This window comes from Hyla sarda, chromosome 1 (genome assembly GCF_029499605.1).
Source record: "Hyla sarda isolate aHylSar1 chromosome 1, aHylSar1.hap1, whole genome shotgun sequence".
NCBI lineage: Eukaryota > Metazoa > Chordata > Amphibia > Anura > Hylidae > Hyla > Hyla sarda.
In genome coordinates, this window is record NC_079189.1 from 229,101,423 (window position 1) to 229,124,070 (window position 22,648).

Consider the following 22,648-nt stretch of genomic DNA (forward strand, 5'->3'; position numbering starts at 1 on the left):
GTTTATTTAAATAAGCCTAGTGACGAGTCAAACAAGTCAATTGCAGTATAAAGAAACTTCTAATGACAGAAATAGATTAGTATTCTGATGTTTAGACAACTGTGTTATTGAACAACCCTCCAAATCAACCAACAAAAAATGATCTGGAATTGTAAAAGTAATATTTATATCCAACCTTTTTCATATTCCAAAACTAACATTAAATATGCAATATCAAGTTACATTTGGCTGACTGTAATGTTGGTTTTGTTTTTTTTTTTCTAAGACCAACCAATTCAAATTGTCTGATAGCTGAAAATAAGGGTAGTATTACATGGGCAATAACGTGCCTGATGAGAGCAGCAAATTTAAGGACACTATTACATTATGCTATTTTAAACCTGATAAAACTTTTCTGATCGCAGGGACTGTTAAAAAAGGGTAATATCAGCCTTTTTGTCCGATAATCACCTTGTGTAAAGGGGAACTCCAGTACTTAACAACTTATCCCTTCTCAACAGGATAGGGAATAAGTGTCTGATCACGGTGGCCGACACCCCCAATCTGCTGCCTCTGCCCTGGTTCTCTACTCTCTCACCTCTCTGTGCACGGGGCAGTGTCAACCATGGCATGGAGTGGTGGCTGACATGCCTCTCCATGCATCTCTCTGGGAGAGCCGGACATACATCGATCGTGTATGCATCTTTTTAGTGACTTATTTGAAAAGGGTTTCTGTAGAACACAACTTTAGGAAATAAAAAGCAGAAACTTACATCATGATACTTAAGATATAGATTGTTTACAGCCCTGCGGGAACAAACTACTCAAATAGAGTCCAACAGGTTTAGTAGGATAGGCTTTGATGTAACCAAGCCCAGGAATTATATAACAACATTTTTGGTTTAACCTTTACTAGACATACTGTTTATTAAATCAGCTTTTTACTGACATGTCTATAAATAGTATTTATATTCACATATTATTCTGAACCCTGATGATTATATAGAGATAATTGGTGCCAATGGCGCTGCTGCAGAAGCAGCAAGACAGGCCATATTATGTCATTTTGTATGGAACCAAAAAAGGTCCCCTATAAAAGTCCTTGGGAGCATTACTGTATCTAAGTATGTCGCTATTCATCCAGAGGTATTCTGAGGTTTCCAACAGAAAAATAATTGGGGCATGCTCCATTAGATATCATAAGTATTAAGAATATTTCCATACATATTGCACTTGACAAAATCTTTGTGACAGTACAGACAGCTCCTATAGGGATTCCCATGCTGACGATGAATAAAAGATAATAGGCAAAAATAGCTATGTGTTCTTCAAACTCAAAAGGACTGGTCTAATTCCAGTTAACAGACACTAATTTCATCATTTCACCTGAATCCCTAAAGGCCATCTAATGATACTAAGTCTGAGTGATGCCATTTGTAGTTCATCACTTCATCAAGTTGTTCAATACGTATAATTTTCTAGTTGAAGGTGATTATAATAATTTCCAGCAATGCAGTATTACCTTTCTAACAATATGTAAGAAATGGTGCAATAAGCCTTTCTTAAACTTGGTAATTGACCTTTTGGGAAAAGATAACTGAGCTAATTGCATAATAGGAGCAATATAGGTAGAACACACTTATACCCAAGCCTGCGTAAAAGGGACAGCGATCAGCCGATGAATAAACAAACATTTATTCATCAGATGACCACATCTTTGGTGCTTGTTGTCTACCTGCAGTGAGCCCGTCTAATAATAAAAATAATCATATGATAATAACAATAATATGTATTTATATAGCACCAACAGATCCCACAGCACTTAACATTACCATTTTGTGGGTACAAATAAAGACAAGTTTTAGACATTACAATATTTCGCACCAAAAATGCAACCATGAGGAGTGAGTGCCCTGTACAATGTATAAGGAATAGGGTTGAGGAAAAAGGTAAAAAGTGCATTATTTATACAATGGACAAACATTGTTTTAAAAATACGGTAGGTCACATAAAGGGGAGTGAACCAGTCACCAACTAAATTTAGAATGTCTAAAGAGCATAGAGCATGGGAGGGTGACAAATGTGGCACTTTTGAGGTCACAAAAAAGGAAAATGTTATAGTAGGGGAGACCAATTAAGGAATGTTATAGGCCTGCTTGAAAAACGTTTAAAACTGTGTATATTGGGTATAAATCTGAGGGTTTGAGGTATTGTATTTCAGATAAATAGTGCAGCTCGAATAAAGTTTTAGAGATGGGAGGGAATGGTTAAGACTCCAGAAGCTATTGTTATTGTAGAAGCTATTTTTCCTTGTTTTGCCTCCTGTAGCCTATACTATACATTATATGCTACCCAAGTTAAGTTATAAGAAGACAAAGCCCCCCCCATCTAGAACACTTTCTTCTTTGACCAATCCATCTTCCCCTATAGTCTATAGAAGCTGCCTCTCTGTAAGCAGACCACCACCCTATCCGACCAAAGGCCACTTTTTTTAAGCAGATTTTTCAGCTGAAAATCCTTTTAATAGAATACCCATTGCAATTATATGTTCTTTAACTTATCTGCAGAAGAAAGAGGAGGAGATTCTGAAAGGCTGTCAAAGGAGAGTGTCACTGCATAGGAGCCAGCAAGTGGGAGACTGCCAGATGGGTATAGTGCAGCCCACACAATGCTGTAATGGGGAGGGGATCCATACTTGGCATCAGGAATGAGAAGGAAAGCCATGCAAGGGGGCCTGGAATGAGAGGGGGGGCATGCTGGGATCAGGGGGAGATGGGGAGCCATGCTGAGGGGCCAGAAAAAGGAGTGGGGCTAGAAATAAGCTGGAAAGTCATGATATGGACACACAATAGGGTAAGCATCCATGCTGGGTACCAGGAATGAGATGGGGAGCCATGCTGCAGACCAATCTTGAGAGGGGAACCATTATGGGACTATAATTCAGATGAAAACCCATGCATAAGGACAAAGATAAGATGTGGGGACTAGGAATTAGAGGGGAGCCATGCTGAGGCCTAGGAGTGAGATGGGGAGCCATTCTGTGTACCAGAATGAAGTAAGAAACCATGCTGGGCACCAGGACTGAGATGGCAAGAAATTCTGGGGACTCAAAATGAATTGGGAAGCCATGTTGATGAGAGTCATCTAAGGAACGGTAATGAGATGAAGTGCTATGCTTAGAATTGAAATGAAATGAGAAGCCATGTTGTGGATCAGGAATGAGAGAGAGAGCAATGCTAGAGACCAGGAATAAGATGGTAAGGAAAAGAAATAGAATCGTGAGTGATGCTGGAGACAAGAAATAAGATAGAAAGCAAGGGAGAGGACCACAAATGAAATAGGGCCATGCCAGGGACCATGAATTAGAGGGGGCCATGCTGTCGGCTAGGAATAAAAAGAGGAGCGATTCTGTCGACTAGGCATGAGTTGGGGACACAGAATGAGATGGGGAGCCATGCTGTAGGATAGGAACGATAAGGGTAGCAATGCTGGGACAGGAATACAATTAAAAGCCATGCTCTGGACAAGGAATAATATTTGGGATCTATTTTGTAAACTTGGAATGAGCCAGGCTAGGACCAGGAATGAGATTGACAGCCTTGTTGGGGACAAGGAATGAGATGGGGAGTTGTGCTGGGGACTGTAAATGAAAAGATGAACCATGCTGGCAGCCAGTACTTTAACACATAATAAAAAACATGATTGCCTTGCTATTTTATTAATATTTCTATTTGTGTGCTGTACCTGCTCTCTCACTTCATGAGACAATTGAATCCACATTCTGTATATTTTTTTTCTTTGAGAGGACCACCCTCATAAAAGAGCACTTTGTGTACATTTAGTAGTTCTGCTCAAAGAGGTTTCACTGTGTATGTCATATGTATTGCTTTTCCTTAACAGTTTACTGGGAGCATAGACCTGCAGTATTTGTCCTCGGCAACAGACAAATATTCCAACCAGAAACAATGGACAGAAGTTATACTGCAGTTACCGAATGAGGAAGTGTACATAAAGGTAAGGTACATAGCGTAACAGCCTTCTGTATTTGGCAAATAAATACAAGTGTGTTTACCGATTCATCTCCTACAGAATTAGTCTTTTATTTCCCTGCATTGCCCAAAACATAAGCGTTATTCTTCATTGCACTTTTTTTTATTTTGCTCTATAATGTCTTGCCTGTGTTATGTAACATTTAGACAATTGTCATACCTAAATAATTCATTTAACATTATCAGCATGACACAAATTCTTATTATCATTTATATTTAGAATTTAAAAATCAAGCCTTCAATTGTTGCACATTGTTACTGTATAGAGCCCGGTTACCAAGCGCAAGTAAACTTTCACTGCAATTTGCTATAACTTGTTCATCCCTAGTATGGAATTTTATGGCATTTTATATAAAACATAAATAACTGTCAAATAATAATAATAAAACAGCCTATACAGCAGTGGCCCCATACTGTGGCCCGCCAGACTTTGCAAAACTTCAAATCCCAGCATGCCCAGACAGCCGTTGGCTGTCCGGGCATGATGGGAGTTGATGTTTTCCAACATCTGAAGGGCCACGGTTAGAGACCACTGCTATACAGTAAAATTGTCAAGGTTTGCTGTGCTTGTACTTTGCCTTTAAAAAATCGCCTTCAAAATGGATTTTGTTGTAAAATTGTCCTGTTGAGAGTTTTCCATCCAGTGAAAGGGTTCACATTTTATCAGACAGAGTAGAAATCACAGAAATAAATGTACATGAGTTTAGCATGAGTAATATATGTTATGATTGATCTTACAGACTGAAACTGCAGAAGATGCTGAAGAATGGAAAGGCTTTATTCTGACTGTGTCTCAGGTACACAATAAATAATTAGATGAACATGTATTTTTCTATGTTGTCCATGTAAATGTACTAAACTAATTTAACCCCTTAAGGACGCAGCCCATTTGGGCCTTAAGGACACAGAACATTTTATTTTTACGTTTTCATTTTTTCCTCCTCGCCTTCAAAAAATCATAACTCTTTTATATTTTCATCCACAGACTAGTATGAGGGCTTGTTTTTTGCGCGACCATTTGTCCGTTGTAATGCCATCACTCACTTTACCATAAAGTGTATGGCGCAACCAAAAAAATACTATTTGTGTGGGGAATTTTTAAAAAAAAAAACGCAATTTTGCTACTTTTGGAAGGTTTTGTTTTCACGCCGTACAATTTACGGTAAAAGTGACATGTGTTCTTTATTCTTTGGGTCAATACGATTAACATGATACCCATGATAACATACTTTTCTATTACTGTTGCGCTTAAAAAAATCACAAACTTTTTAACAAAATAAGTACGTTTTAGATCCCCCTATTTTGAAGACCTATAACTTTTTCATTTTTCCGTATGAGCAGCGGTATGAGGGCTCATTTTTTGTGCTGTACTTTTTTATTAATACCATATTTGCTTATATAAAACTTTTAATAAACTTTTTATAAATTTTTTTGGGAATAAAATGTTATTAAAAAAAGCAGCTATTTTGGACTTTTTTTTTTACGTTCACGCTGTTCACGGTATCATTAACATTTTATTTTAATAGTTCAGATATTTACGCACGCGGTGATACCAAATATGTATATAAAAAAAATTTAACACTTTTTGGGGGTGAAATAGGGAAAATGGGGCAATTTACGTTTTTATTGGGGGAGGAGGTTTTTCAATTTTTTTTTACTTAATTTTTTTACTTTTATTTTTACACTTTAATAGTCCCCATAGGGGACTATTTAAAGCAATCATTCAATTGCTAATCCTGTTATAGGACATAGCACTGATCAGGGTTATCGGTCATCTTCTGCTCTGGTCTCCGGGAAGGCAGATCAGAGCATAAGACTCCCGGAAGGCAGCGGAGGCAGGTGAGGGGACCTCCGTCTGCCGTGCCGCGGGCGATCCGATCATCCATTTAAGTGACCGCGATGCTGCAGATGCCGTGATCTGTATTGATCACGGCATCTGAGGGGTTAATGGCGGATATCCGTGGGATCGCGGGTGTCCGCCATTACCGGCGGGTACCTGGCTGCGATCAACAGCCGGGACCTGCCGCGCATGATCCAGGCATCGCTCCGATGCCCGCGGTTATGATTAGGACGTAAATGTACGTCCTGGTGCGTTAAGTACCGCATCACAAGGACGTACATTTATGTCCTTCATCGTTAAGGGGTTAAAGGTACTCCGCCCCTAGATATCTTATCCCCTATCCAAAGGATAGAGGATAAGATATCTGATCGCCGTGTTCCCGCCGCTGAGGACCCCCACGATCTCCCTGCTGCACCCAGCATTCGTTTAGAGTGACGGCCGTAGACTTGCATTGAGGGGGCATGGCCGTGACATCATGAACGGGGCGTGACCATGATGCCACGAGCCTCCACCCCGCATCGCCAGTCACCCGGCACGGAGCGTAGTTCGCTCTGTGCACCGGATGTCTGGGGTGCCTCAGCCGAGATCATGGGGGTCAGACATCTTATCCCCTATCCTGTGGATAGGGGATAAGATGTCTAGGGGCAGAGTACCCCTGCATTTTCGTTATTTCTTCCTTACCTTTAAAAAATCATAACTCTTTCAATTTTGCACCTAAAAATCCATATGATGGCTTATTTTTTGTGCCACTTATTCTACTTTGTAATGACGTCAGTCATTTTACCCAAAAACCGACGGCGAAATGGAAAAAAAATCATTGTAAGACTTAATTGAAAACAAACGCCATTTTGTAAATTTTGGGGGCTTCCGTTTCTACACAGTACATTTTTCGGTAAAAATGACACGGTATTTTTATTCTGTAGGTCCATACGATTAAAATGATACCCTACTTATATAGGTTTGATTTTGTCGTACTTCTGGAAAAAATCATAACTACATGCAGGAAAATTTATACGTTTAAAATTGTCATCTTCAGTCCACTATACATTTTTTATTTTTCCGCACATGGGCGGTATGGGGGCTAATTTTTTGCGCTGTGATCTGAAGTTTTTAGTGGTATCATATTTGTATTGATGGGACTTATTGATCGCTTTTTATTCATTTTTTCATGATATAAAAAGTGACCAAAAATACACTATTTTGGAATTTTGAATTTTTTTGCGCATACGCCATTGACCGTGCGGTTTAATTAACAATATATTTTTATAATTTGGACATTTCCGCACATGGCGATACCACATATGTTTATTTTTATTTACACTATTTTTTTTTTAAATGGGAAAATGGGAGTGATTCAAACTTTTATTAGGGAAGGGGTTAAATGATCTTTTTTTTTCCCTTTTTTTTTGCAGTGTTATAGCTCCCATAGGGGGCTATAACACTGCACACACTGATCTTTTACATTGATCAATGGTTTTTCATAGGAAACCATTGATCATTGATTTTGCTGCTTGACTGCTCATGCCTGGATCTCAGGCACTGAGCAGTCATTCGGCGATCGGACACCAGGAAGCAAGGTAAGGGACCCTCCTGCTGTCTTACAGCTGTTTGGGACACCGCAATTGCGCTGCGGACATCCCGAACAGCGCCCTGAGCTAACCAGCAATGATTTACTTTCACTTTAGATGCAGCGTTCAACTTTGAACACCGTGTCTAAAGAGTTAATAGTGTGTGGCACCATGATCAGTGCCGCGCGCTATTAGCCACGGGTCCTGCCCGTTGTTAGAGGCCGGGCCACGGCGTGGCAACGCTTTATGGAACGGGAGCGGACTCATGACGTACCGGTACGTCATGGGTCCTTAATAGGTTAAGGCATGGGAGAAAATGATTCTCCATAAGTCACAATAACAAAGTTTACCAAGATATTCCACTGCTGTCTTGGTATTGCAATAACACCATAATGTGGGTGACTTTACATTCCCCTAAATTGGTGAAATTGGGTTGGGTTCAATTGCTCATCCAGGTGAAGGGCCGATGGTAACCACATTGTAGAGGAACGGCACCGCTGCAATAAACACAATGGGGAGAATTCATGGTGTAGGTGCATGTCTTTTTACCCTATTAATTTGTGTGGTGGAAACTGTGTATCTCCACAAAACATATTACAGGGGCAGGAACTGTGATAAATCTGGCGCAACTTTTGTGCAACTTTTTAACCAGTGCGACAAAATGTGCAACTTTTTAATAATGCTGTTTGCAGTTACTTTTGTAAGCCATGTCAGGTATGGTGTAGATTTGCGCCTCAGTTAGTGCAGTTGCGACAAAAAATGCAACAAACTCAAGTCGCACATTATAGATTGCTGACCACTGCTTACTATCAACTGAAATTACTTGGCATGTTCTTTTTGAAAAATCTTTTAAAGCAAAAGTCACAATGAAATGCCTTTAAACAGCATTTGAGCTGCATAAGGTGCGGAGAAGATGACCTGTGCGCAGGCGCTCAGGTGTCCAAAGGAGAGTGTCACCACCAACTCATGGAAGTGAATTAAAGTTCAAGTTTATTGGATTAAGGCAACGAACGACAATATAGTAATTAAAGCTGCCGATAAAGGGGGTGGAATCATTATTTTAGACTACATCACAGTAGCACTAAGACAACTATTGGACACTATTTTTTATAAACTATTATCTTTTAACCCTACCAGCAAATTTGCTAACTAATTAAAATGTTTGGTTACTACCATTTATGATAAGAGCGCTCTAACAAAACAAGAAATGGAATACATTCTGATTGCAGAACCTGCCCTCCCCATCTTTTACTACCTCTCCAAGGTACATAAAGGCCCTGTCACCCCCCCCCCCCCAGGAAGGCCGATCATATCAGGCATCAATTCCATTGCTGCAACATTATCCCATTACATAGACATTATTTTCCATAGGTATGTAATCACCCTGGAATCTTATCTGAAAGATACAACAGATTTCCTCTATCCTACAATTAAAATGGGAAAGGCACTTTATCTTTGTAACAATGGATCTTTCATCCTTATACATGATCATGGATCATCAACTAGGTCTAAATGCCATGTCATTTTATCTAAATAACGATGACCCTATACCCGCAGAACAAAGAGACTTTATATTAAAAGGAATCAAATTCATTTTAACCTTATAATTATTTCTTGTTTTTAATTTAAATACAGCAAAGGGGTACCGCGATGGGTACAATCTTCGCGCCGAGTTTCGCAATTATGTTGGACGCTTTGAAGACACAATACTTTAACTTTAACATACATAAACACTACATTGACAACATTTTATTATATGTGACTGATCATCCTCTGAGCTCATAGAATTTTAAAATGTTCTTAACACCAACGAATGGGGCCTTAACTTCACACATAATGTATATACTAATAATGCCTAATTTTTTGATGTTTTGTTTTTCACATAGACGATAACCAACTGAATACCAAAACTTTTTTTTAAAAAGGTTGACAGTAATAGTTGCTCAGATTTCAGGAGCTGCCATTATAAAAAAAATGGCTGCTCAATGTACCCTACAGTCAATTCAAGAGAATTTGTCACAACTGCACCTAAGAATCAGATTATGTTAACAAAGTAGACTACTCACTAGCAGATTTCAGGCCAAAAAATATCCCAAGCAAGTTATTACCTCTGCAAAAACTCATGCCAATAAACTCACACAATTGGAATGCCTGTCTAAAGCCACTGAGAAAACTCCTATAGCTGAATTATCTCAAGATACAAGATGTTGCAACTTTATTACTACCTATTCTAATAACAATAATGATATTAAATCCATATTAGCCAAATATTGGAATATTCTCTTGAATGATCCTTTCCTACAGCGAACCTTTCCTTTCCTACAGTGCACGTGAGGCCTACAATATATAGGCCACACAACACAATGTTTAAGAAACCGCATTAATAAACACCGTAGTAATGTGATGCTCAAATATCAATTGCACAGCTTATCTCGCCATGCATCTACACATCATGATGGCAATTTTACAGAGTTTAAAATAACAGCCATCAAACACATTGACAAAGACATTCCGCAGCGGTTCAACGTTCTCAAACAACTTTTGGATTTATAAATTACGCACTTTGCAACCTTTAGGTTTCAATGAATTTATTGAGAGCAATTGGAGATTTTTCTATCCTATGTGACGGAAAATATAGATTTTATGACAGTCAGGAGGCGAGCATTATATTGCATTTCCTTCTTTACTGTAAAGCCTAGCAGCAAAATAGAGAAACCTTTTTGTACAATAAAGAACAGAAAAAACTTGGGTATATAGGAACACAGGTGTATAGACAACCAAATATGCTGTAATGACATTAGCCAATCAGAGCATAGGCTAGGTTATATAAAGTCCAGAATAACAGAAATAGTCTTCTTTCTTTGATGGTAAAATAATAAATAATAAAACATGTAAAATAAAAAAAGAAGAAAAAGTCTGAGTCATATATTAACTACAATGAAAGTTGAAGAGGAAGTCATTCCATTCTTCTCAGGAAGCAGGTAAGCTGGAAGCTCATTAACAATATAGATAAAAAGTTAATCCGAATAGGAGAAGAACTGTAGAACAAACTTGAACTCGAAGAACCATCAGATGCGAAGTAAAGTTGAAATATAAAACAATTTACAATCCAGATGTTCAATAGGCTGAAAAAGAAAAAATTCAATACAAAGATTATAAAGAGGGATGGGTTAATGGGAGGGATAATGCTCGCCTCCTTTCTTTCATAAAATCTATATTTTCCATCACCTAGGATAGGAAAATCTCCAATTTTATATCAGACAGGAGGCATTCTCATTATATTGCAAGTTTAAAGCTAATAATGCAATAATATAATACAATGTAATAACAAGTAAATATGTATACAAGATTCATAGCAATGTATGTTTCAGGTCTTAAATAAAAGGTCTTGAAGGTAGATTCTGAAGACCAATTTGCCGCTTTAAGGAGGTCTGAAAGGGAACCACCTTTTTGAATAAGTTTGGTAAAAATGGCACCCCTAGTCGAGTGTGCTCCAAAAGTTGAAATATCGATGTTAGCTAGGGACAGGTAGCGGAAGATACAGGTAAGTGGGGTTTACAGTAGGAGATGAGTAATTGAGAAAGAGAAGAACGTCTAAGAGATTCCGTCCTAGATTCATAGGATTGAAGACAACGAACCACACACAGTTTATCTTGATGAGGAAAAGCAGGGTAGAAGACTTCATGTAAGTCAGTTTTGGTGCATCTGTGAATAGAGAACACAACGCCTTGAGGAGAGTAGCATCTACGTGATATATCAAGAGCCCTAACATCTGAGACTCTTTTGATAGAGATAAGACAGAGAAGAGTAGTCGTCTAAATAGATTATTAGATGAACACCTCTGGAGCGAAGGAGAGCTACCACAGGTTTCATTATCTTTGTGAAACACCATGGAGCAGAAGAAAGACCGAAGGGAAGGCAAGTGAACTGCCATTTTTTGTTGTTCCAAATGAACTGGAGAAACGGTTGAAATGATTGGTGAATGGGGACTGTGAGGTATGCATCTTTGAGATCGATTTTGATCAGCCAATCTCTTTGAATCAAAAGATCTCTGAGAAGATGGATCCCTTCCATCTTGAAATGTCGATATTGAACAAAGTTGTTCCAAATTTTTAGGTTTATTACCGGTCTTTATTAACCCCTTAAGGACGCAGGACGTAAATGTACGTCCTGGTGAGGTGGTACTTAACGCACCAGGACGTACATTTACGTCCTAAGCATAACCGCGGGCATCGGAGCGATGCCCGTGTCATGCGCGGCTGATCCCGGCTGCTGATCGCAGCCAGGGACCCGCCGGCAATGGCCGACGCCCGCGATCTCGCGGGCGTCCGCCATTAACCCCTCAGGTGCCGGGATCAATACAGATCCCGGCATCTGCGGCAGTTCGCCATTTAAATGAACGATCGGATCGCCCGCAGCGCTGCTGCGGGGATCCGATCATTCATAACGCCGCACGGAGGTCCCCTCTCCTTCCTCCGTGCGGCTCCCGGCGTCTCCTGCTCTGGTCTGTGATCGAGCAGACCAGAGCAGGAGATGACCGATAATACTGATCTGTTCTATGTCCTATACATAGAACAGATCAGTATTAGCAATCATGGTATTGCTATGAATAGTCCCCTATGGGGACTATTCAAGTGTAAAAAAAAATGTAAAAAAAATGTAAAAGTAAAAAAAAAGTGAAAAATCCCCTCCCCCAATAAAAAAGTAAAACGTCCGTTTTTTCCTATTTTACCCCCAAAAAGCGTAAAAAAACATTTTTATAGACATATTTGGTATCGCTGCGTGCGTAAATGTCCGAACTATTAAAATAAAATTTTAATGATCCCGTACGGTGAACGGCGTGAACAAAAAAAAATAAAAAAAGTCCAAAATTCCTACTTTTTTAATACATTTTATTAAAAAAAAATTATAAAAAATGTATTAAAAGTTTTTTATATGCAAATGTGGTATCAAAAAAAAGTACAGATCGTGGCGCAAAAAATGAGCCCCCATACCGCCACTTATACGGAAAAATAAAAAAGTTAGAGGTCATCAAAATAAAGGGATTATAAACGTACTAATTTGGTTAAAAAGTTTGTTATTTTTTTTAAGCGCAACAATAATATAAAAGTATATAATAATGGGTATCATTTTAATCGTATTGACCCTCAGAATAAAGAACACACGTCATTTTTACCATAAATTGTACGGCGTGAAAACAAAACCTTCCAAAATTAGCAAAATTGCGTTTTTCATTTTAATTTCCCCACAAAAATAGTGTTTTTTGGTTGCGCCATACATTTTATGATATAATGAGTGATGTCATTACAAAGGACAACTGGTCGCGCAAAAAACAAGCCCTCATACTAGTCTGTGGATGAAAATATAAAAGAGTTATGATTTTTAGAAGGCGAGGAGGAAAAAATGAAAACGTAAAAATTAAATTGTCTGAGTCCTTAAGGCCAAAATGGGCTGAGTCCTTAAGGGGTTAAGAAGAGATTGCTGATAAAACCCGGGGAGTGTAGTGGTACCTGAATGATGGCATTTTTTTGAATAGAGTTCTTCTATTTCTGAGTTTACCAGTATTTGATTCTCTTTTGAAAATTGGATCGGGTGTGGAAGGTGGGTTTGAATTTGATTGAACATAAACCCCCTCACAGTATTTCAAATCCATTGATCGGAAGACACCATCTCCCACTCGTGAGAAGGAGAAGAAGGAGTCTTCCGCCCACTGGAAGATGGAAAGAATTCAAATTGGTCAGACTTAGCTGAAGGCCTGGAACATGGTGCACCTCTCTATCCTCTTGCCCTCAAAGTGCGTCCCCGATAAGGGAAGAATGGTTGTGGTTGGACAGGAGGGACATATATTGGCCTGTCTTGATGTAGTTGGTGGCCTTTTATATTGGTTTCTAAGTTGTGAGGTACGGCTGGGAAAACGGCCCCGGCTTCTCTCAGCCCGACCAAAAATGTTATTGGCAGAAAGAACCTTCTTTATCGAGGTTTGAGCTTTGTCCAAGCTGGAAAAAAGACTCATGTACTTAGATATTTCCTTTATAAAATTTTCGCCAAAAAGAAAACCTTCTGTGTGTGTAGATGGCTCCGAAGATGCCAAATGAGTAAGTTGAGGGTCTAATTTCATCAAAATAGATTGCCTTCTTTCAGTACAGAAGGCTTCATTCATATTGCCAAATAGGCAGATTGCTCTCTGTGCCTAACCCCTAAGGGTGGGGATATCAATAGGGGTGCCAGAATCATGAGCTTCTTCAGAAATGTCTAAAATTTTAGACAGGGGGCCCAATAACTCTAAGAACTTGTCCTGGAAAGCCTTAAAACTACAATCAACACCCTTCTTTCTTTTTGCCAGATTTTTGGATGTATTTTATAAGAATGGGGTCCACTTCGGGGGTCTGGGCTGCATTCAAAGATAAAGTGGGTCTTGGGCATGCAGCCCGTAATTTATTTCTAGTTCTGCAATCTAGGCCTTTTTTTAAGCCAGTGACAGATGAACCTTTCCACTTCGGGATTGGGTGCCCATTCCCTGGATCTCGGGTGTTTGATTTGGCATGGGTCAAAGAATGGTACCCCTTGATTATCAAGAATAGATGAGTCAGAAACTGTAGGTTCCTCAAAATTAGAATCACTGCCCTCAGATTCTATAGGAAAATAAGAGGGGTTCACATCAGAATCATCTGAATATTCATCAAAATCATCATTAGAAAATTCCCTGAAGGAATCAGGTTTTGACCTTTTAGAGGCTCTTTCACCCTGTGTAGTATAGGCTTACTCATAGGTAGAGGGTTTAGGATGCAATTGAGGAGCATCTGTATTGTGGCTGCATGAGGGGTGCACACCTTCAAATAAGTCTTGACCCTGAACATTATTGGGGTCGTCTGTATCAAGTGACCTCTTTTTAGGGAGAGTTTTAGATGATTTTTTAGTCTGTGCTTTCTGAGCAGAAAATTGAGTAATAGTCATAGAAACAGACTTGGCAATAGTTTCATGCATTGAAGCCATGGCAGAGGAAACTGCAGATTTAACAGATCTGGCTACAGATTGATCCACCAGATCTTGTAATTGATCACTAGATAAGAAACTAGGATCTTTAACCATAACCTCTTCAGTAGTAATTTTTTGACTATATTAGAATAGAAGAGTAGTATTAAATATAATAAAAGATGGAATATTTGAAGAAAATGATGCCAAGAATATCAAATAATAATAATATAATTATAAGTATACAGATATTAATATGTGGACCAGCATGAGGTATTAGTACTCAGTATAAAACAATTTAGTTATGAGGTAAATTTTTGTTTAAAATTGTGAGAAGAGACAGACAAAATATATAGAAAGTACAGCAGTGTCCTGAAAAGGACACTAGATGGCAGTAAATCACCAGTTATGGGTTAGTCAGGGAGAATGGCAAGGACCAATGAGGACTGGCTGCTCTGACTGACGGGATCCGTAGCGGCTGACAGAGCAGAGGGCGGGAACGGCTAGTTGAGGACCAACTAACCTAAGTCTCGCGAGAGGAGGGAATTAGAGCTGTGTCACAGCAATGGTGGAGTGCGCATAAAACAGAAGAAGGCGGCGCCAATAGAAATGTAAAGTGAGAATAATGTAAATAATAGTATGTATGTTATATTATAGGTATTGGTTAACTAAGAGAACACAGGAACTATGATTTATAAGGTGATAGTGAAGAAACAATAAATTAGGAAAAACTGAGTTTCACTGAGAAAAGGGGGGGGGGGGGGCGAGAACGGAGGAGATAGAGAAGAATAGCAATATGAGGATTAATATATTTATAAAATTAAATAGAAATACACACAAATATATATAAATATATGTCAATAACAATATAAGAATGATGCACTGTAAGATACTCAACTTAAGCTGCAGGGCAGCAGCAAAGAAAGAAGACTATTTCCGTTATTCTTGACTTTATATAACCTAGCCTATGCTCTGATTGGCTAATGTCATTACAGCATGTTTGGTTGTCTATACACCTGTGTACCTATGTACCTAAGTCTTTTCTGTTTTTATTGTAAAAACATTTCACTATTTTGCTTCTCTGTTATATACCAACATAGACTTGTATGCCATGGACACTTTGCATTGCTCATCGCATGCAATGTGTGCACATTGCCTGCACACTTATTTCTCTATAGAGGCTGAACAATATAGATTGCATAATACGTACTTTAAAAAGATTTTATTGTATTTTATCCTTATATATCTATCAGCATTTCTGCAAAGGCCCTGCAGATAATGCCATATATATTCATATTTTTATAATAAATAATACCTTTCTCTTATCTAAAAAGCATCTTTAAATTTTTGTATATCCGACTGTGAACATTCAATATCATAATATTGCTTATGCTCCTATTGTTGAGCTTGTGAAAGACCAGATTAGAGGAAAGTGTCCCTTCTATTTTTATTGTCTATTTGCTCTACAGGTTGCATAGGATACGCAACTTTATACACTAGTACTCATCTGGCATATTTATTTATCTCAACTTTTTCTTGTGGTTTGCGCTACCTCCCTTCCATCTTTCTCACAACATTAAATAGATGTTCACACAGAACAGATACTCTACAGAGCTTCCAGATTTGCAGGTGAAAAATCATCAGTTTCTGTATGCTCCAGAAGAAGTTGTATAGCTCTTTTCTGTCTGACCACAATGCTCTCTGCTGACACCTCTGTCCATGTCAGGAACCTTCCGGAGCATGAGAGGTTTGCTATGGGGATTTGCTTCTACACTGGACAGTTCCTGACACAGACTGAGGTGTCAGCAGAGAGCTCTGTGGTCAGACAGAAAATAACAAATCAACTTCCTCTATAGTACACAAGAGCTTATAAGTACTGGAAGGAGTAAGATTTTTTAATAGAAGTAATTTACAAATCTGTTTAACTTTCTGGAGCCAGTTGCTATGAAAAAAAATGTTTTCCACCGGAGTACCCCTTTAACCTGTTAAGGTCGCAGGGCATACCTGTGGGCTTACAAGCTGACCCTGCATCATAGTGGGGTTGTCCCGGCAGCTCTCAATGGCCGGAACCCGTGTTGCGGTGATGCCCGGCATTAACCCATTAGACGCAATCATAGTTGGCCGCTGCATCTAAAATAAAAAATAAAAGCATTCCCGGCAGCTCAGCGGAGCTGATCGGGACCACCGCGGTGAAACCTACCATGTAAATTCTGAAATTCAGCTCTCCTCTCTGTACACAGAGCAGAGGGAAGCACAACTACATACTGTACACATCTCAACTACCCACACATACTACTCAGCCCTACTGCACATAAATAGCAAAACTCTACACACACTCAGCACTACACACACACTCAGCCCTGCTAAACACACACACAGCTTCAGTGCATGGCTCTAACTATCCCCCCCCCCCCCCCTCACTCATACCCTAATACAGCATTAAGAAGAAAGACTGCAAGGTTGTTTGTGGGTTTGATAGCAAACACTGCTAACAGCCTCTGCCTCTTAGTCTGCTCTTCCGGCTCTGTCAGTGAAAGCAGAGCTGACAGCTTGGCCTGCTCTCAAACTGTACTCTGCAGATTGATTGACATGCCAGCACACTTCCTGTATTTTGACAGTGCAGGAGAATTGTCACAATCGGTTTCCAGTTAAAGACTGACGGAGAGAAGTGTGGGAGAGGATATGGGGACCCCTGGTGCCCACAGTTTAGGGGGGATTTTTAAAGGTAAAATGGCCAAAAAATATGCAAGTAGATTTGTGAAAAATATTTATTCGTGACAGTGCCTATTTAAACTCCTACTGATAATAGCCTTATGTAAATAGCACTATGATATAGGCAGTTTAGCTGCCTTCGTAAAAGAACCCTACCTAAGACCCAAATGGTTGTCCTATGATATTGACTGATAGAGCATACCTTAAGTGCATTTTACATACTCGGGCTGTAATGTATTGGAAAGAACAAAGTTGCCCAAAAATCTGTGTTTACTTAACTCTGGGTTTACTTAACGTTAGTCACTTTAGAAAATATGGGTGCAGCTAGGCATAAACGGGGCATGGCCACTGTGTTATAGCAATTTTTCTATTATGTATTCCTGTCATGCACTTTTTTTTAAATCCAGTGAAACAGACCTGCATGTGAAATACCATTCTAAGTACATGCCACCCAGTATTTTAAGAAATGTATACTTTTTGGATTTTGTGCATTGTGCTTTATACAACTATTCTCCACCAAAATCAATCACCAGTCATTTTATTCCTCAACACAGTTAAAGTTGTCATCACCATACAGTGAATATCTATACTGCTACGGTTGTGTTGATCTCTAAGAGTAACCATGTAAAATAATTATTTATTGCCCGCCTCAACAATGCTGATATGTATTTTTCAGCACTTCAGGGTGAACTTTTGAAATGTCTGACCTAGCTTTTCTCACAGAATCCAGAATGCAAGTCGTATGCCAAATTTTAAATTAGTACAAATAACTATAATACTACTATAATCCACATAAGTGTGTTTTCTACTCACATGACCTTTTTGTTTCTTTATTTATGTCTTCAGCTATCAGTTCCAACTTCTCTGACTTTGTTACCTGGACAAATAATTCAACTAAAAGAGGTCTTAGAAAAGGAGTCATCAAGGAGAGCATCAGAGAGTTTTGAAGAGCCTGTACCTGTACCTGACAACCTTTCACCAGTTTTTTCATCAACTTATGAAGACGTAGAGAAAACAAATGCAATGCCTACGTACGTTTATCTGAAGAGAAAAAAAAACAACAAAAAAAACAACACTATGAATACAGAAAAAAATATGAACACACTGCTTGTAAAATTGGAAGTTAATTTCAAAGGGGAGATTGCAGGGGGTCCCAGCGATTGGACCCTTCACAGTAAGACATCTATCCCCAATCATGTGGATAAGATGTTATGTACCGGAGTTCCTCTTTAAAGGGGTACTCCGTTGGAAAAACATTTTTTTTTCTTTTTTAAATCAACTGGTGCCAGAAAGTTAAACATATTTGTAAATTACTTCTATTAAAAAATCTTAATCCTTCCAGTACTTATTAGCTGCTGAATGCTACAGAGGAAATTCATTTCTTTTTGGAACACTGATGACATCACGACCACAGTGCGCTCTGCTGACATCTCTGTCCATTTTAGCAACCGTGCATAGCAGATGTATGCTAAGGGCAGCATGGTGGCTTAGTGGTTAGGGCCTTGGGTTCAAATCCCACTAAGGACAACAATAAATAAACAAAGACTTATTATTATTATAATAACGTCAGCAGAGAGCAGTGTGTTCGTGATGTCATCAGAGAGCATTCCAAAAAGAAAAGAATTTCCTCTGTAGTATTCAGCAGCTAATAAATACAGGAAGGATTAAGATTTTTTAATAGAAGTAATTTACAAATATGTTTAACTTTCTGGCACCAGTTGATTTAAAAAAAAAGAGAAAATTTTTTTTTGCCACCGGAGTACCCCTTTAAGTCTATGAAAGTACTTGTTCTGTAATCAAGAGGTTGCAGTTTACAGACCATCTATTATTCTTTGGTGCCTTAAAACACAAGAGAAACCCTTATTTCTCAAGATTTCAAAGAGTCTTAGATGCCAAACCATACCACACCATAACAAATTTTATGATCTCTATGTTTGAAGAAAACATTGCGCTCCAGAGTGACTTATGGTCATGTGATATTTAATGTGAAATAGTGGGTTAGTGTGCTGTTCATGACATTTTTGGGTTTATTTAGATATAAAATACTTCAGGTCCCTTGAAACAATTCCACATAATCACATAACTTTTTCTCCCATATTGTACATGACCAAAAGATACTGTTGCTTAGCCTAAAGGTGTTTTTCCAACATTTTGGGAAACCCTAATATAACGTGTATCATTAAAAATCAATCAATGTTTAGTAATTTATAATTTAGAAAAATTCTGTTAAGTTTGTTCGCTTGTAGCTTTCACAGTCAGCAAATACTAAACGATTTACTGCTAATATTTGTTCTTAAAATTCTGCTCTTAGGGGACACAGCTGCAGAAATGAAGGCCTTATTTAGATAAATTATTTAGATAAAAAAGGAATTACAATCTTATGGATAATGCTTAGATTCTTAATTATTCTGGCATCATGAAAATGTTGTTTAATGTTTTAGAGCAGGAACAGCTGAGCAGATTGATATATAGCTTTGTGTATTCAGTATGAATTGTAACTAATCAGGACATAGGCGTCCAGGGGGTGGACTTGTTCAGTGATTGACAGCCTTCACTATATTAACATGCATACAGACATAATGGTCTTTCAATAAGTAGGACCATCCATTAGACTCTTAAGCCCAGAGATTTAAATAAATAAATAAACAAGTTATACTTAATCTTTCCCCACAAAACTATATATCAATTTAATAAAGGGAAAATGACAGCAGGGTCACCCACAGTTACCTGAATATACAGCTAGAAAGTGCATTTGACCGTTTCCAATGCTTCTAACCGGGTGGAAATCAATGCAGCCGTTTAGGAGATATTCATCTTATTGCTAATATGGTCATTTATTTTTAACTGCACTGGAGGCAGCAGCTGCTATATCTGCAATGCTTTCTTCACCCACTCTGGATGATAACCCAACCCTTCTGTAGATACCTCTGCCACTTTATGACCATGCTGAGGAAGAAAGGATGAATATTTATGGAGGGGCCGGGTTAGCGGCCAAAGGGTCAGGTTTATCATCGGAGCAGAAGAGACAATGCACATACAGAAGCAGCCGTCTTCATTGCACAGAAATTACCATATTGGCAACAAGATAAATATCTCTTGAGCGGTTACACCGATTTTTACTCAGTAAGAGGTGTTAGAAACAGGGTCACCCGCACTATCTTCCAGTATATTTAGGTTAGTCTGGATGACTCTGCTGTCAGTTTTCTTTTATTGCTCATCCTGCTTTATACAAGATCGGTAGGGGTCTGACTTATGGCTTTGTTAAGCCTCTGTATTGTATTATTTATGTTGCACTTGCACACTGTACATTTATAAGTGATATTTATGCTGTATGTTTCATAATAGTTATGCTGAGTAAACAATGAAGGGGCAGCAGTCCTTGCCTGGGCACCATGGCTCTCTCAAACAGCTGAATGGCAGGGACCCCATCTAATATAAAATTGATAGCATATCACTTTTACTTACTTTCAATAGTTTTTTTTAAAGAGATTTTGAAAAATATCAAAGGCAATTTAGACATCAACAAATGTGTTCAAGAACATAACATAAATAAAGAATAAAAACAGGAAAAACATAAATTTTTGTTTAAAACTATTCAGCTTAGAAGGAAGAGAGTCATAACCATCGGTGAGAGAAGCACCCACATTGAATGTGGGGTTATAGGGGTCAATCAGCAGTGTAAAGGAAGTGAACTTTACCGTGGTATAATATATATAAAAATAAACATTAACAACAAATCTGTGATGGTCTCTTACCCATAAGTAGTAATGGGAAGGGGGAGATGCTGGATAACCCTTTTAAATAAGATTTTTTATAATTCCTCTGTAAGGTCAATTAAAATCTGGCACTGTAAATGGGACTTCCTTATCTATGTCAGTTCCTTGGATTTGTCAGCAATATGATACTGATGGAAATATTTATTGTAATTATATGATCATACAACAGAATGATATAGCTGCTTGTTTATCTTTCCATAGACATTTTTATTATGGTATTTTTTACAAGACTTTTCCCTGTCCTTTAACCTTTATTTATAACAACATATCACATAAATATCCTTGTAAATCTTTGTAGCTACCAGTTTAATTAACTTTTATTATCTTGTTTAATTCTTTATAGGTGTTTTTACTCTGTAACTCGCCAGCAAGCTACTGAAATGCTCATGAATGATGAAGATAGCGGCAGTTTAATTCTTAGGCCTGGTGCAGACTGCAAGAACTATGCTGTAACAATTCGCGAGCCAACGGAGAATAGGTAACTCTATGAAACAGTGTTTATAGTTTTTATCAAACATAGGCCATACATACCAAGCTATTGTTATTGTTTAATAAACACAGACTTTATTCGCTATTCTTTCATCTTGCAATATTAAACCAAATATTCTAATATATGATTCTATATACACTGCTCAAAAGGGAACACTCAAACAACACAATGAAACTCCAAGTCAATCACACTTCTGTAAAATCACACTGTCCACTCAGGAAGGAACACTGATTGACAATCAATTTCACATGCTGTTGTGCAAATGGAACAGACAACAGGTGGAAAATATAGGCAATTAGCAAGACACCCCCAATAAAGGAGTGTTTCTGCAGGTGGTGACCACAGATCACTTTTTAATGCTGGCGGTGCGTTCACTCTATTGGTAGCATGAGACAGAGTCTACAACTCACACAAGTGGCTCAGGTAGTGCAGCTCATCCAGAATGACACATCAATGCGAGCTGTGGCAAGAAGGTTTGCTGTGTTTGTCAGCGTAGTGTCCAGAGCATGGACTTGCTACCAGGAGACAGGCCAGTACATCAGGAGACGTGGAGGAGGCCGTAGGAGGGCAACAACCCAGCAGCAGGACCGCTACCTCCGCCTTTGTGCAAGGAGGAGCACTGCCAGAGCCCTGCAAAATGACCTCCAGCAGGCCACAAATTTGCATTTATCCATTCAAATGGTTAGAAACACTCTCAATGAGGGTGTTATGAGGGTCCACAGGTGTGGGTTGTGCTTACAGTCCAACACCGTGCATGATGTTTGGCATTTGCCAGAGAACACCAAGATTGGCAAATTCGCCACTGGCGCCCTGTGCTCTTCACAGATGAAAGCAGGTTCACACTGACCACATGTGACAGACGTGATAGAGTCTGGAGACATCGTGGAGAACGTTCTGCTGTCTGCAACATCCTCCAGCATGACCGGTTTAGCGGTGGGTAATTCAGTGGTGTGGGGTGGCATTACTTTGGGGGGCCACACAGCCCTCCATGTGCTTGCCAGAGGTAGCATGACTGCCATTAGGCACCGAGATGAGATCCTCAGACCCCTTGTGATACCATATGCTGGTGCGGTTGGCCCTTGGTTCCTCCTAATGCAAGACAATGCTAGACCTCATGTGGCTGGAGTGTGTCAGCAGTTCCTGCAAGAGGAAGGCATTGATGCTATGGACTGGCCCGCCCGTTCCCCAGACCTAAATATGATTGAGCACATCTGGGACATCATGTCTTGCTCCATCCACCAATGCGATGTTGCACCACAGAC

The 22,648-nt window shown here is 39.0% G+C and overlaps 1 protein-coding gene across 6 annotated transcripts in view; it reads left to right on the forward strand.

The window, feature by feature from the left end:
- Positions 1 to 22,648, forward strand: part of LOC130365708 (signal-transducing adaptor protein 1-like) — a 219,909-nt gene that overhangs the window by 158,006 nt on the left and 39,255 nt on the right. For all 6 annotated transcript variants that reach the window (XR_008891898.1, XM_056568891.1, XM_056568889.1 and 3 more), the window contains 4 exons: positions 3,880 to 3,993; positions 4,769 to 4,825; positions 17,967 to 18,151; positions 21,240 to 21,374. Coding sequence is in view for 5 of the 6 variants with exons in the window: in XM_056568891.1 (XP_056424866.1) it covers positions 3,880 to 3,993; positions 4,769 to 4,825; positions 17,967 to 18,151; positions 21,240 to 21,374 (491 nt within the window). In the remaining variant the exon portion in view is untranslated. The remainder of the gene's footprint in view (positions 1 to 3,879; positions 3,994 to 4,768; positions 4,826 to 17,966; positions 18,152 to 21,239; positions 21,375 to 22,648) is intronic.